Source organism: Cnephaeus nilssonii (genome assembly GCF_951640355.1).
Source record: "Cnephaeus nilssonii genome assembly, chromosome: 13".
Taxonomy (NCBI): Eukaryota; Metazoa; Chordata; class Mammalia; order Chiroptera; family Vespertilionidae; genus Cnephaeus; species Cnephaeus nilssonii.
In genome coordinates this window covers 18518153-18534791 of record NC_137084.1, presented here as the reverse complement: position 1 = coordinate 18534791, position 16639 = coordinate 18518153, and the positions used below count along the sequence as shown (strand labels likewise).

The 16639-nt window shown below is 39.4% G+C and overlaps 1 protein-coding gene across 1 annotated transcript; it reads right to left on the bottom strand.

Annotated features, from left to right (window-relative positions):
- Positions 1-4982: 4982 nt before the first annotated feature.
- LOC307109347 (olfactory receptor 8K3-like) lies at positions 4983-14568 on the bottom strand (the record flags this gene model as incomplete). The annotated part of the gene is made up of 2 exons (XM_079788032.1): positions 4983-5596; positions 14190-14568. The coding sequence occupies 2 exons, from the start codon at positions 14566-14568 to the stop codon at positions 4983-4985; spliced, it is 993 nt and encodes a 330-aa protein (XP_079644158.1).
- Positions 14569-16639: the final 2071 nt, after the last annotated feature.

The following is a 16639-nucleotide window of genomic DNA, read 5'->3' as shown; positions in this document are numbered from 1 at the left end:
GTATGAATTCATACACTGGTGGGGTTCCTTGTACTGGCTGGCAATCAGGGCCAATTGGGGCCATCCTGCCCAGTCCCAATTGGGGCTGATTGGGGCCAGCTGGCTGGGGGTAGGGACCGTGGGAGGTTGGCTATTGGAGCACATAGACCACCAGAGGGCAGCTCCTGCACTGAGCATCTGTCCCCTGGTGGTCAGTGTGCATTATAGCTACTTGCTGGTCATCCAGTAATTTTGTCACCCAGTCATAACGGTTGCTTAGGCTTTTATATATATAGATGGCTAGGTTATGGTGGCCAGTTCTTTGGTCAAAATCAGTTTAGGGTTGCTGTGATGATTTCCTTTAGATGTGATTAACACTTAAATCAATACACTCTGAGTACAGCCAATTACCCTCCAGAATGTGGGTGGGCCTCATTCAATCAGTTGAAAGTCTTTAAATAGTAAAGCCTGATATTTATATGTTGTGTGTGTGTGTGTGTGTGTGTGTGTGTGTGTGTGTGTGTATACACAGACACACACACACACACTATAAAACCGGTGCATGAAAACTCATGCACTGGAGTGGGGTCCCTCAGCCCGGCCTGACCCCTCTCACAGTCTGAAAGCCCTCAGGGGTGTGAGGCAAGCCGGCAATCAGGGGACGGCGATGCCCTCATCACACCTCTACTGATGCCACTGCCAGCAGCTCAAGCCTCAGCCGTCCCTGGTTACCTGAGCCTCGGGCAGCCCTGGGTGGCTAGGCACCTGACTTCCAAGGCCTGCCTGCTCCCCCTGGGCAGCTGGTGGACTGAGAGGACTGGGGGACTCCAGAGGCAGGTGTGCGGTGTGGCCAGACCCTCCTGGGGGCAGGCCTGGTCGTGCTGCACTCCAGCCGCCCCGGCAGGGCTGAGGTAACTGGGCGCGGCCATCTTGTGGCTGTGAGCACCACCATCTTTGAGAGCGTGGCAGTCAATTAGCATATTTCCTCCTTATTGTCTGTGGGCATCGCCATCTTTGTGAGGGCATGATTGCCAATTAGCATATGCCCTCTTTATTAGATAGGATATCTATACTAATAAAAGGATAATATGCTAATTAGAGCAGATGTCTTTCCGATGTCCTTCCAGACAAAGTTGCAGTGGCTACGAGGGTCAAAGGCAGGCAGCCATGGTGGCAGCTGTAAGGGCCAAGGGCACGCAGCCATGGCGGCAGATGTGAGGGCCGAGGGCAGGCAGCCATGGCGGTGACTGTGAGGCCCGGGGCCCAGGCAGCTGTGGGCTCAGGCAGCCATGAGCCCTGGTGATGGTGAGACCTGGGGCTCAGGCAGGAGTGGGCTCAGGCAGCCACGAGCTTTGGCGGCTGCGAGGCCCAGGGCTCAGGCCCCACAGTTATAGCAGCTAGCAGTGGGTGATGGGCCGGTTGCTTCTCCCAGAGGAGGTCCTAAGCCATCAGTAGGACATCCCCTGAGGCCTCCTGGACTGTGAGAGGGGGCAGGCCTGGGTGATGGACCCCCCCTCAGTGCACAAATTTTTGTGTACTGGGCCTCTAGTATATCATCCTACCTAATAATAGGGTAATATGCAAATAACCATCACTCCGCTACACCCACGATTGGGCAGCGGGAGGCTTGAGGGCGGGACTCGGGGTGGCCTATCCGGTCATTGAGAGGCGCAGGGTGCAGGACTCGCGAGTCCCGCCCCCTGTGCCACTGCTGATCCAGCTGTTGAGAGGCACGGGGCGCGGGACTGTGCGGCCCATCCGGTCATTGAGAGGCGCCTCTCAACAGCCAGATCGGCGGTGGCGCGGGGGGCGGGACTCGCGAGTCCCGTGCCCTGCGCCTCTCAATGACCGGATCGGCCGCTGATTGGGCTGTTGAGAGGCGCGGGGCAAGCACTCGGGCGGCCAATCCGGATCAGTGGCCGCTGAGGGGGGCTGCCGCCGATACATGGCTCCCCTGCCATCGAAAGTGGGGAGACGGAGCGGACACCGGGCTGCCCTGCCATCTAAAGTGGGGAGGGGTGTCCGCTCCGGCTCCAAGGCCAAAAAGCGGGGAGCCGGTGTACTTGCCAGAGTCCATTAAGCAGGCCAAGGAGCTGGACCTTGCGGGGCTGGGCCTATAACCCCTCTTCAGCTTGAGCTTTGAGGAGGAGGAGCTGCAGCAGCTGAGGCTGGTGGGACAGCATCAAGCAGTACCGCTCACAGGCGACCATCTTTGAGATCAACGCCTCCAGCCGGGACCTGAGCAGCCAGGTGATGTGGGCCAAGTGGCAGAAGGACTTCAAGGCCATCACCAGCTTCCGGCAGGGCCGGCAGGAGCGGCAGGAGGGCCTGGCTGGTCCAGCCCCGAGCTGCCAGTGTGGCAGGCGGAGCAGCCTGGGAAAGAGGAGGAGGAGGAGGAGGAGGAGGAGGAGGAGGAGGAGGAGGAGGAGGAGGAGGAGGGAGAGAGCATGGAGGATGTCTCATAGAGGTTGTGGGCCGAAAACGGCAACAGCCAGGACCTGAACGGGGAGCCAAGAGGTGGAAGGAGGAGGCCCGGCAGCTGGACCAGGATTTCTATGTCCCCTATCAGCCCAAAGATTTCGACAGTGAATGGGTCCTAAGCGTTGATGGGGACCAGAGGTGCCTTTGAGCAGCAGGTGGCTGGTGCTGTCCTGGACCTGATGGGGGGCAAGGCCCAGAACCTGACCAGGGGCCAGCAGCAGCTCAAGTGGGACTGGAAGAAGAAGTGGTTTGTGGGACAGTCAGGACAAGAGGACAAGAAGAAGATCAAGACAGAAAGTGGTGGCTACATCAGCAGCTCCTACAAGCGGGACCTCTACCATATATGGAAGCAGAAACAGAAAATTGCCATATGCTCAACATCTGAGCCCCAGTGGTCTGCCAGCAGTCGGCCCTGTTGGCAGCGCTATTTCGGCCTGATCTGGTCGGGGCATGTGCAGGAGGCAACCAATTGATATGTCTTTCTCACATCCATGTTTCTCTCTCTGTCTCTCTCCTTCCCTTCTACTCTAAAAATCAATGAAAAATGTCCTTAGGTGAGGATTAACAAAAAAACCAACAGTGCATACATACACACATATACAAAAATACATGAATATTGGAGGGTTGGGGAGCAGGGCCCCATAAGTGCACAAATTTTGTGTACCAGGCCTCATATATATATATATATATATATATATATATATATATATATATATATATTAGAGGCCTGGTACATATATATATTTCCTTTCAGATGTTGCTTTTATAAGTTTTTAAAATCACAAAACAATGTTCAGTTTAGGCAAATTATTCTCCTCTACCAGAGTAAGACCTTCTTGTGTATTCTACACAGACCCCATGAATTATGAGTTTTTCAACTCTGTAACAAACTGGCACAGTTCCTGCCTCTGTTTGAGTTCTGAGTATTGCTGTCTTTTCACATGATTCTTTCTTTAGCCTTGGGTGTTTTCCACTCTCATGTGCTGATCAGTCATCCCTTGAATAACTGAGAAGGATTATCTGCAGATGCCCACTTTCCTTTCTCTGTGAAGCCCCTGGACTTTAGTACTCTGTCTTGTGAACTCTAGCTGCCTGGTCTCACTGGACTGTCAACTCTGCCTCACCAGCTGAAGTATTCTAGGTTTTGACCTTTTGGCAGGGTGGCCCAGAAAGTTCCTTAAGAAAGGAAAGCTGGGTAATCATAGTTTACCTCCATTATTCTTCATCTCTCAGGGAAACTGTTTCGTTGCCTAACATCATTGTTTTGACAACTATTGTTTCTTACATCTTGTATTTGTTTGTTCTTGCTTTACTAGAAAGGTAAGTCCAGTCCCTATTATTCCACATTAGTTGAAAACAGAAAAGAATATTCAGCATATCTTAGGTAAGCTCTAGAACTAGTTTTTCCATTCTTTAAAAATAATTAATATTTTTCAAACCTCTAACAAACCTCATCAATATGAAGAAATATTATTGACTTTTCTTAAAAAAATATGTTAAATGTGTTAAGAATCTATTCATTTCTTATCCTCTGACTCTTTCTGCCATGCCTTAAGTTTCTGTCCTCTCTCAGTTATCACAAGTAAATGAACTCGCTCTGGAATTCCCAATTCCAAACTTTAGTATTCTATAGTATATTGTTTGTACAGAAGTCTAACTTGTCATTTAACATAAGATTAATTTAATCACTCATTGGCTCAAAATCCTCATGGTGCTTTTATCAATCTGAAGAAAGGGCAAGTTTTACAATGGTCTATATAATCCTACAAGGTCAACTTCTGTTATAAGTTTGTTATCACCTCTTCTATTCCCTAATCACATTTTATTCTTCACCCACCTATGATTCTGATGTTCCATAATACAACAACAATATTGTCATTTAAGGACTGTCGCATTTATACTTCTCTATCTGTGATATGGTCTTCTCCTAGATATCCATATCTTCAAGTGTTTATTTAAATGTCACCCTACTGACAACCTTAAAATTGAAACTCTATTCTGGCTGCTTGTTCTATTACATTTTTATATTGCTCAATACCATCCATCATATTATAGAACTTACTTCTCATTCTGCCTATATTCTGATTTTGTCTTAGCTCCATAAGTAGATAAATTGTGCTTATTACTCTTAAGAATGTAAGTGTATTTCCTTGAATTTATCTATTTATATAATCAGGTATTTTTTATATATATCAGGTATTTTTTGTGTGCCTATAAAATGTAATTTTGAATATAATATAGAGGCTGGTTTTATAAAAATAAATATACAATGGAAGCAAAAAAAGCTACATATGAGAACATATAGGAATGGCACCTAATCTGACTTTGAATATTTATAGGTTAATATCTGATGCATAAGCAGAAAGTAGTCATTTATTAGTGATATCTTTTGTTTGAAAATAATAAATACTTTTCTTATTTCAATACCTGTCAAATATTGATTCTTGCCCAATTCATGAAGGAAACAACACAAAATTAAAGCAATGACACTTAGTATACATTTGCTAATACATGATTTATTGCTACCACATTTTACAGTGAATTTTCAACAGAATATTTGCACACATGCTCCAGGTTTTAGTTAGGGCATTTTTCACCTCCTTGTTCCTCAAACTGTAAATCAAGGGATTCAGCATGGGTATGACCAAAGTGTAAAATAAAGAGGCCATTTTATCAGTATCCAATGAATGACTGGACTTGGGCTGCACATACATAAAGAATAAGGTACCATAGAAAATGACTATGACCGTCAGGTGAGAGCCACAGGTAGAGAAAGCCTTGTGCCTGCCCTCTGCAGAATTCATCCTGAGGATGGCAACCAGGATCAGAATGTAGGACACAAGGACTATCAGAAGAGATGAAACTAGATTAAAAGCTGCAAAACTCAGAATGATCAATTTGATTTCATGTGTGTCTGAGCAGAGCAAAGATATCAATGGCAGACTATCACAGTAGAAATGCCTGATGACATTAAAGCCACAAAATGATGAAATGAAAATTTTTGTGGTGATCATCAAAGACAAAAAGACACTGTATAGATAGGGCATTGCAACCAGCAAGTGACATAACCTTTGTGACATGATCACTGTGTAGAGCAGAGGGTTACAGATGGCCACATAGCGGTCATAGGCCATTGCTGACAGAATACAAATTTCACTGGTGATAAACATATTGAAGACAGTGAGTTGGGTAGCACACGAATTATAGGAGATTGCATGTTGATTGACAGCTAAATTTACTAGCATTTTAGGTCCTACAGTTGTTGAGTAACCAAGATCAGTGAAAGCCAAGTGTCTCAGGAAAAAGTACATGGGCGTTTGTAGCTTGGAGTCTATCTTGGTGAGGATAATCAAGCCCAGGTTACCCATCAAGGAGACTAGGTAAACAATGAGGAAGAGCCCAAATAATGGAGCCTGCAGCTCTGGGAGGTCCGTGATCCCCATTAGAATGAATTCATTCAACATTGTTCGATTGTGGTTGTCCATTCAGGAAATCTATAAATGGAATACATACAAAGCTAATCAATAAATGTCATGAGTTATGATTAGAGATTTCCATTGTAATAAGTGATTAAAAGTTTCAATATTTCATTTATGGCTTGTTGCTTTAATTGGCTACTCTAACACTTGACAGCTCAATTATCTCTCTCCCAGCTTAGCGAAGCTCTTGACAGGTTTCTTAGATTTGACACAATAGCACAAACAAAAAATTAAAAATACAGAAATTGGTGCTTTATCAAAATTATAAAACAGACTTTTGGGCACTGAAGTACATTATCAAATAATTAAAATACGACCCACACAAAGTAAAAAAAAATGCAAGTAATATATCTGTGAAGGTTCCAGTATATACAATACACAAATGATTTGGAAAACTCAACAACAAAATGGTAAACAATACACATATTTTAAAAAAAGGCAAAAGACCTGAACAGACATTTATTACGGAAAATATACAAGTGACCAATAAGTACATGAAAAGTGGCTTAATAGCATTAGTCAGTAGAAAAATACAAGTTAAAACTACATTCAAGTACTGTTTTACACCCTCTAGGATGGTTATTTCAAAAAACACACACAGAAAATTATAAATGCTGGGAACAGTAAGGAGATATTAAAACTTTTGAACACTTTTCTAGGTCATTTAAAGTGGAAAAAGCCACTATGAAAACATTTTGATAGTTTATCAATAAGCTAATCATAGAATTATTTTTATGACCTAACAATTCCACTCTTAGATATATACCCAGAATGTTAGGAAAACTTTTGTTAAGTTTACACAAAAACTTACAGGTAAATCTTCATAGCACTATTCATAAAAGTCAAAAATATATATAATCCAAAAGTACATCCACTTAAAAAATATAGCCAGTATGGTATATCCATACAATGAAATATTAATAATTCATAAAAGAAAAAAATATTGATACATGCTACTACATGAATGAGACTTTAAGACATTATTCAAAGTGAAAGAATCCAACTATACAAGGTCACATGCTGTACAATTGCATTATATTAAATATCCAGAATAAGGAGATTGATAGAGGCAGAAACCAGAATATTTGTGACTTGTTCAGGAACACCGAATTAATTCTCAAGAGGTAATACACTTAGTGTATTTAGTGGATATAAATAACATTATAAGTCTCATGGAATAAATGAGAGTTTAAAACCTGGACACTTTTCTATATCTATGCTAGTAAATAGTAGTCTCCCTATATCTGAGAAACTATATGAGATAGTGAAACACTAACCTCTTTTTTTACATGGATCTCTGTTTATATTTAGATTATTTTATATGATAATTGAAGATGACCTGGTTCTGAGCTCTTAAATTTGTTTTTACTCAATACACTAAAAATATGTAACAAATGCAAGGGGAAGAGCTTAGCATTGGACCTTCACTATAAAATTGCACTAAAAGTTCAGATCAGTTAAACTGTTCCTCAGCTCTTTCCCCCTTCCTCTGCCAGATACTGCTTTCAGCTCTAACATACGTAAAAATAAATGAATTCTACATTGAGAGATCAATAAAATATTCATAATGTACATATTTCAGCACCCAAGTCATTTTTGAGTGAAAATATAGAGAATTTTAGAAAGAGCTACTAAATAAATAGAGTGGAGCCTGGCTGGCATGGCTCAGTGGTTGAACATCTACTTATGAACCAGGAGGTCACAGTTCGATTCTAGGTCAGGGCACATGCCCAGGTTTCTGGCTCGATCACCAGTGTGGGGCAAGCAGGAGGCAGCCGATCAATGAATCTCTCTCATCATTGATGTTTCTATCTCATTCTCTCTCCCTCTCCCTTTCTCTCTGATATCAATAAAAATATATTTAAATAAGTAAATTCTAGTAAATAGAATGGAAAAGAAACCTTAATTTTAGGCATATGCATATTCCTGCTTTATAATTTTACAAAGACTGTTCTTTACTTAAGTCTGTATTTGTGTATATTTTAAATTTATTCCCAATTTCTGTTAGATGTGCATTTAGTTATTCAAGATACAACTTGATGGCATTTCAAAGACCCTTCCAAGGCTTGCACGTGAGAGGGAGGGGATGTCCTCTTACCAGACATGGTGGGACAGAGGTGCAGTGTAGTGCAATTTATGCTTTAATATTTGGCTTTGGCCTCACCTCCCACTAAAAGTGGTGACTTTCAAATAACATTGATCCTTGCAATGATATTTGTAAAGTTTGGATACATGTAGAAAATTTTAAACAGAGAAATGACACGGTTTATAAAAATATTGATAAAATCCTTTTAATTTAGAGGTAACTGGAAAACATTATGAATATACCTTACTATTGAGGTTAATAATTCTGAAACACATCCAATTAACTACAAATAACAATATCATATTTGACATCTTGATTGAGGGTTCAAATTAAAACAAATCTTATGATCTTGAGATTTGAGATTTTTAATGCTTCCTCGCTCCTCAGAGGTCTCATATTTACTACATCAACATAAATGTCTAGCTTTCATCAAAAATCATAACAAAGTAGCTATTGAAACTTCATTTATTAAAGCAGGTTGATAAAGCTATGGCTAAAGTGCTGAGTTGGAGTATTAGAGACTAACTGTTAAATGGGAGATGGACCATGAAGGGTCCCTGGACCACAGAACAGGTCAGAGAAGCAGGTACAGTCTACTCACCTCCAAGAAGGAATCTCACTGTGCTGCCCCATGATGTGTCCCTAAGATAACCCAATAAGAAGAATTTACGGGTTTCCTTGGTCCTTTGAGATTGCCCCTGAGGGGAAAGAATACAATTTGTTAATTATGCTTAAAGCATTTGAAAACTTCAAAGCCGATGGGATATCTGCTAATTGTACAGACATCTTTCTAGTCCCACACAAATAAAGTTATGTTAGGTACCTGTCCTTGCATTCTCTTGGTTATTGTTTCTTTAGGAGAGCATTTTAGTTTTTTGGCAGGCCTTAATTGTCTCCTCTAAAAGGAGTGTCTGCTGTAGATGGATGGATTAAAAAACTGTGATTTATTTACACCATGTAGTACTACTCGGCCATAAGAAAGATGGAAATCTTACCTTTGGCACCAGCATGGAGGGACCTGGAGATTATTTTGCTAAGTGAAATAAGCCAGTCAGAGAAAGTCAAGTAACATATGATCTCACTTACATGTGGAATCTATTGAACAAAATAAACTCACGAACAAAACAGAAACAGAGGCATGGATACACTGAACTGACTGACAGTTGTCAGAGCAACAGGAGGGGGGGGAAGTGGGGGACTGGGTGAAAGAAGGTGAAAGAATTAGCCAAAGAACATATATGGATAACCCATAGATACTGACAAAAGTGAGTGAAGGTGGGCAAAGTTGTGTGTGGAGGTGGGCAAAAGTGTGTATATATGGTGGGGGAGGGGGTAGGGAGTAGAGGGGACATCTGTAATAAAAATAAAGTTGAAAAAATAAAAAATAAATAAAATGAGTGTCTGCTTATGATTTTACCACTGAGGACATAATGGAGAAATGTTTGCACAATGTTTTACGTTGTTTTGAAATTCAAAAGGGAAAATAGATATGTGTAGCTATTTTCACCTTATTTGTGGTGTATTTAACTTACTAAGTATAATATACATATTAACAAATGCATACATCATAAATGAATATTTATTAAATTAACACAACTATAATGGTCAGAATCCAGATTACAGCAATTATAACCACTAAAATAAATAAAATGTTATCAGGACTCCAAAACAATCCTTCATTCTCCTTTCTATTATGCACTGTTGTCTTACACACACACAGTTCTGACTTCTAATAGCATAGATTATTTTCACCTATGATTTTTTTACTTTATACAGTATAGAAGAAATCCTGTACATTGTTTTTTGTGTGTCTGGGCTCTTTCACTTGATATATTGTCATAGGTATTTCTAGAGTGCTCATCCTTATTTTTATGTATAGTACCATTTCATCACAAATTATTTATCCATTATTCTATTTTTGAATATTAGAATTGGTTCCAATTTAAAGGTTTTATGACTGCTGATATTATTAACATTGTATTCCATTTTATGCTTTGAAAATAAAACTTTTTCCTCTTCTTCAGGTATTTATAAAATGTTAAATTTGGATGTATTATAGATAATCACATCCTTTCTAATAAAGAGGTAATATGCAAATTGACCATCACTCCAACTCACAAGATGGTCGCCCCCATGTGGACACAGGATGGCTGCCACAAGATGACCAGCAGGGGAGGACAGCTGTGTGTGAACAGGCCAGCAGAGAAGGGCAGTTGGGAGGGACCAGGCCTGAAAGGAAGGGCAGTTGGGGGCGATCAGGCCTGCAGGGGAGGGCAGTTAGGGGAAACCAGGCCAACAGGCAAGGTTATTTGTGGGGAACCAGGCATGCAGGGGATAGCCGATAGGGATGACCAGGCCAGCAGGGGAGGGCAGTTGGGTATGACCAGGCCTGCAGGGGAGGACAGTTAGGGGAGACCAGGCTGGCAGGTTAGGGCAGTTAAGGGTGACCAGGCCTGCAGGGGAGGGCAGTTAGGGGTGACCGGGCCAGCAGGGGAGGGCAGTTGGGGGCGACCAGGCCTGCAGGGGAGACAATTAGGGCCAACTAGTCCAGCAGGGAAGGGCAGTTAGGGTCCACCAGGCTTGCAAGGGAGGGCAGTTAGGGGTGACCGGGCCAGTAGGGGAGGGCAGTTGGGGGTAACCGAGCTAGCAGGGGAGGGCAGTTGGGGGTGACCAGGCCTGCAGGGGAGGACAGTTAGGGACAATCGGGCTGGCAGGGGAGCATATAGCATCGATCAGGCTGGCAGGGGAGTGGTTAGGGGGTGATCAGGCTGGCAGCAGAAGTCATTTGGGCAATCTGGGAGGCAGGCAGGTGAGCGATTGGAAGCCAGCAGTCCTGGATTGTGAGAGGGATGTCCAACTGCCCTAAGCAGGCAGTTGGACATCCTTCGAAGGATCCCAGATTGGAGAGAGTGCAGGCTGGGCTGAGGGACACACACCCCCATGTACGATTTTCATGCACCAGGCCTCTAGTATTATTTATAAAAATATTGCCCTGATATATACAATTCCCTGATAATTGTAATTAAAATAAAATAATAATAAATTTTTGTGTAGTTGCAACTTCAAAGCTACTTTTCCCAATCTCTGTAAATGCACCAACCTTTCTACCCTTGTTAAGCATTTAACACCTATGATGGCCACATCTGCCAAACACATTATCCTTCAGTGGGCATAATTACTCAAGAATGGAATGGCTGCTTCATAGAGAATACACATACTAAAATTTAGTTAATTCTACGCTTAGCTTTTCAGTTTTTATAACAATGTACATGTCCTCAAGCAAGTAAAATAATATTTGCTTTCCACATTGGCATCAATGTTTTGAACTATTGTTCAATTTTCTTAAATTTTAGCCATCTTGCTAGGTGTGTAGTGATTTCACAGTATAACCTTATCATACTTATCTAATGATTAATGATATTTTGAAGACATTTATGAATTTTTGGCTGTTTTGATAGCTTTTGTTGTGAAACGTTTCTTCAGGTGTGTTGACCACCCTGGTTCCCCTTCTCCCCACAGTACATTGATGGTCTAAATCATACTTAATTTGACAGTTTGGCAATTTGTTTTACAAATTACTGATATCGGTACTCTGTATAGAGCATATGTGTTTCAGAAGTGTTCTCTCAGGATTTTATTTTATCTCTTCTGTGGTGTCGGTTGATATTTTGATAAATACAAGTTTTTATTTTGGATATAGTGCTACCTATGTATCTTTCAGTGTTATAATATTTGTACTTTATAAAAAAATCTTTGCTTATTCCAAGTCATGAAGATATTCTTGTTTTTCAAGAAACTTTGTGCTTTTAGCTTTCACATTTATATTCATAATTAATCTTACATTTGATGCAAGTAAATGACTAAGATTAATGTTTTACCCAGAAAACCTAAATGAACTAGGTCAGTTTACTAAGAAACCATTCTACCCTAACGGTTTTGCTCAGTGGATAGAGCATCGGCCTATGGACTGAAGGGTCCCAGGTTTGATTCTGATCAAGGGCATATACCTAGGTTGCAGGCACAACCCCAGTAGGGAGTGTGCAGGAGGCAGCTGATTGATATTCTAACTCTATCCCTCTCCCTTTCTCTCTAAAAATATCAATAATATATATATATATATATATATATATATATATATATATATATATATATATATATATATATATATTTTAAAAAGAAACCTTTCTTTCCTTATTACATAGCAGTGCACTTTTTTAATTTAAATCAAGTGAAATACACATGTAAGTCACTTATTGGACAAATCATATTCGTTTATTTTATTGGTCTTTCTACTTGCACTGATGGCACAGTTTTTTAATTATGATTTTAGAGAAGAAGGCAGGGTTGGAGGGAGTGAAGTGAGGAAAGAGGGAGGAAGGAAGGGAGACAGAGAGAGGGGTATCCATGGGAGAGAGATGTATCATCAATAGATTGGTTGCCTCCCATAAACACCTGGATCAGGGATCAAACCTTCAATCCCAGCATGTGCCCACACTTGGAATTAATCCCTCGACATTCCAATGCCTGGAATGATGCTCCAACCACCCAAGCTACCATGTCCAGGGCCTGAAGGCAAAATTTTCAAATAATCTAGTTTTATTAAAGATATTGATATCCATAATTATAAGCACTTTGTATTCTTCCTTCTTTTAAGATATTTCCCTGCCTACCCTAAAAGTTTTGCATTTACACATAAATTTGATATCAACTTGAGTATCAAAATATACTATTGGACTTTTCATTGTTAGGGCATTAAATCTATAGAAAAATTTAGGGAGCATTGATCTAATCTGATTTGTTATTTCCAATCAAAGGACATGGTATATTGCTACATTTATGTCTCCTTTAATAACCCAGTAATGATTTTGTAGCTTGTAGCAGTGAAGTAATGCAAAGAATTCATTAGGATGTTCTTTAAATATTTTACAAATTTTTTCATTGAGTAATCAATAGTTTAAATTTTATTTTCATCTCCTTTTTACTAGTATATAGAAAATTAATCTTTTATATGCTTGCTTACGTTATATCCACCAATATTGCAATATTTACTTAATTGTTTCTCATGTTTAGGTTGATAATTCTTTTGGATTTTTAATGTACACAATAATGTCACTTGAAAATAATTACACTATTATTTCTGCTTCCCCAAACATATAAATGTTCATGCATGGTTTAAAAGTAATCTGAGTTGGCACCGAGCAAAAATAACATGTAGTTAAAGTGTCATTAAGGCAAATTGTTCATGTATTATTCATTGTTGTATATGTGTTCACCACTGATAACAGTAACTGCCACCGTCTGTATGTCACTATGCCAGTATGATGGGCACCTGTCTTTAAATGCTGTGTAAGACACAAGTAACATAATTACTTGGCAATGTGAAAAACAGTTATTGGGTATTTGATCTCTTACAGTAAAACCTGAAGACAAATCAGAGTTGAAACCAGAGGTAATCACTACTTCAACATCTACAAGGTGAAAACAACAAAATTATATTTCTACTCTCCCATGCCTCTTACAGATCTCTGCTTTCTAAGTCCAATCATATATCACAAACAGCTTGTACACCTAATTTATTGCTTACACAGTCTATATTAAACTTCACCTGGGGCGTTTGCTCAGGTTTTTCCATATCCTATGCAGGGCACCTTTCACTTCTTTGTTTCTCAAGCTGTAGATCAAGGGGTTCAGCATGGGTATGACCAAAGTGTAAAACACAGAGGCCATTTTATCACTGTCAAAGGAATGACTGGACTTGGGCTGCATATACATGAAGAATAGAGTCGCATACAATATAACCACGACTGTCAGGTGAGATCCACAGGTGGAGAAGGCCTTGTGCCTGCCCTCTGCAGAGTGCATCTTGAGGATGGCCAGGAGGATTAGAATGTAGGACACAAGGACTACCAGAAGAGATGAAACCAAATTAAACACTGAAAAGATCAGTATTATCAACTCAATTTCACGTGTGCTTGAGCATGGCAGTGTCAGCAAGGGAAGACTCTCACAATAGAAATGATTAATGATATTATGGCCACAGAAAGATGAAATAAAAATCTTTATGGTGATTATCACAGAGAGAAAAGCACTGTAGAGGTAGGGGACTGCTACCAGTGTCCAGCATACCCTTGGTGACATGATGACTGTGTAGAGTAGGGGGTTACAGATGGCCACATAGCGGTCATAGGCCATCGCTGCCAGAATGAAAAGTTCACTAATGATGAACAAGATGAAGAATGCTAGCTGGGCTGCGCACCAATTGTAGGGAATAGTCTTTTGTTTAGTTACAATGTTTGCCAACATTTTTGGTCCCACAGCTGTTGAATAACCAAGATCAGTGAAAGCCAGGTGTCTGAGAAAGAAGTACATGGGTGTCTGAAGCCTGGAGTCCATCTTGGTGAGGATGATCATGCCCATGTTGCCCACCACGGAGACTGCATAGATGATGAGGAACACCCCAAAGAAGGTGGCCTGCAGCTCAGGGTGGTCTGTGATTCCCATTAGAATGAATTCTTTTAGCCCTGTTAGGTTTTGTTGGTCCATCCAGGTTTATCAGAAAACCTATTCTGGATAAAGACATTCATATAGTCAATAACTTTTATGTAGTATCATCTAGCAATTTTTTTATACAAAGTTGTATAAATAAAATAAATCCTAATATACCTGTTAGGCTATATTAAAATAATCCACTTCCCACAAATAAAAACAGAGACAAGAATAACGTTGGAGATTTTGTGTTTTCCACGGGGGTAATTTGTCCCCCTTTAAATTTGATAATATTAGAAGCATTTCAGTTGTCACAACTGAAGGAGCTGTGCTACTGGAACACATGGTTGGCGTCTAGTGAGGTTGCTAATTACCCTACTGTGTTAGTGTATACCCCCAACAAAGAATTTTACAGCCCCAAATGCCAGTAAGTCAAATGGTGGCAAACCCTGTTATATGTAATGATTTAGATATAAACATAGAAAAAGGCAGTAAATATAAAAAATGTTGAAAACTGTAGGTATTAGGTTTGTAGTTCATTGTTAAGCTTTTCTGTTGTCTTTTATGCAATGACAATTATATAATTGCACTTATCAAATTATAATCACACAATGTGACATGAACCTATGTTAATTACATAATAGAATTTATAAATCCAAATTCCTATTATTTGTAGACACATTTGGAATCCCCTCATTTTATATATACTCCTTTCATTTAATTTACTAAAAGTCAAATTGATTTGTCATGCTAAAGTATCACCTACAACTATTTCAGATGCCATTTTTAATATTTAAGTTTCATAATCATATATTCCAATATTTGTAAGTATTCAATAATGTAGACATTGCAATTTTGTTTATAATATACAAACATTAATTTTAAAATGTTCATAATAAATATTATTATATTTTATGGTAGAATTAAATAATTGATCTTCTTCCTTATTTACAATATTTAATAAAAATTCACATAAAACCTAACATATCTCCTTTTCTTTGGGTGTATTATAACTAACATACATTATTATTTTTGTGACATAAAATATATATTTTGTCATAGTGGAACCTAAGATAGTATGAGGAAAATGAGCAAATTGAGAGAAAGGAAGATCATTGGAATTGGTCTTATGTAATGAACTTTTGTAAACATTCCCTTTGGATAAAGACATTCTCTACTGAAAAAAAAATAGGTGTAAAATCACTATATTACACAACAGTATATTGGCAAGATAAAGTTCAAAGATATAAATATGGATTCCATGATGTTAAAGTCTGGCCACAAAGGACTCCTCCATTGTATAAAAAAAGCTTTTAATGTAGACATAAATAATATTATTAAAAAATATATTTAGAAATATCCTTGACATGCCACCAGTTTACAAAAATACTAGAGTAATGCCAACGTAAAATGAGAATGGCTTCTAAGATCAAATAAATAATGGATAAAACATGCTATATATATTTCCTATGAAAACAATACAATTGATTCTGGCTACAAGGAACGTATAAATAGGAGTCCCTGAATTAGGTATAAGAAAACATATAAAAAATACAAAGTTAAAACATTACATTTTAAATGTGTTTATGGGAAATCCACATTTTTTTCACATAAAGCATTGCTTCTACTGGTATGAGCTTCTGATATACTGTCCTGTTCCTAAGTACCTACCATTTTAAGTCAGAAATACTGAAATACTGTTAAGAAAAATGTAAATGAATGAAATAAGAAACAATATAATTTTTTAGGTGCAATGAAAGGCTAAAGAAAAAAAATTCCATCGTTAGATGATGGTTTTCCTGTAAGATAAGGGAAGGAAGAAGGGCTTTCTCTCACCAGCTTTAGGTTTCTATAGGAAGCACCAAATTAGGTTTGCATAGTTTACTACCTGTGTCGACTATCAGATTATTATTGTTAAAGATATACTCGGTGAGAAATGATATGTGATTTCTGACAGATTTCACTGGCAATTGAACACAGTGTACCTTGTACCATCACCATAAAACTTAAAAATCTTCTATCCTCCAAAAATTGCTTTTCACATCTCAATGTAAGGTGAAAACACTCTTTTTTTGCCCATCAAGTTTATCAGAAAAAAATTCACATTCATACATGGATTTAAATATCC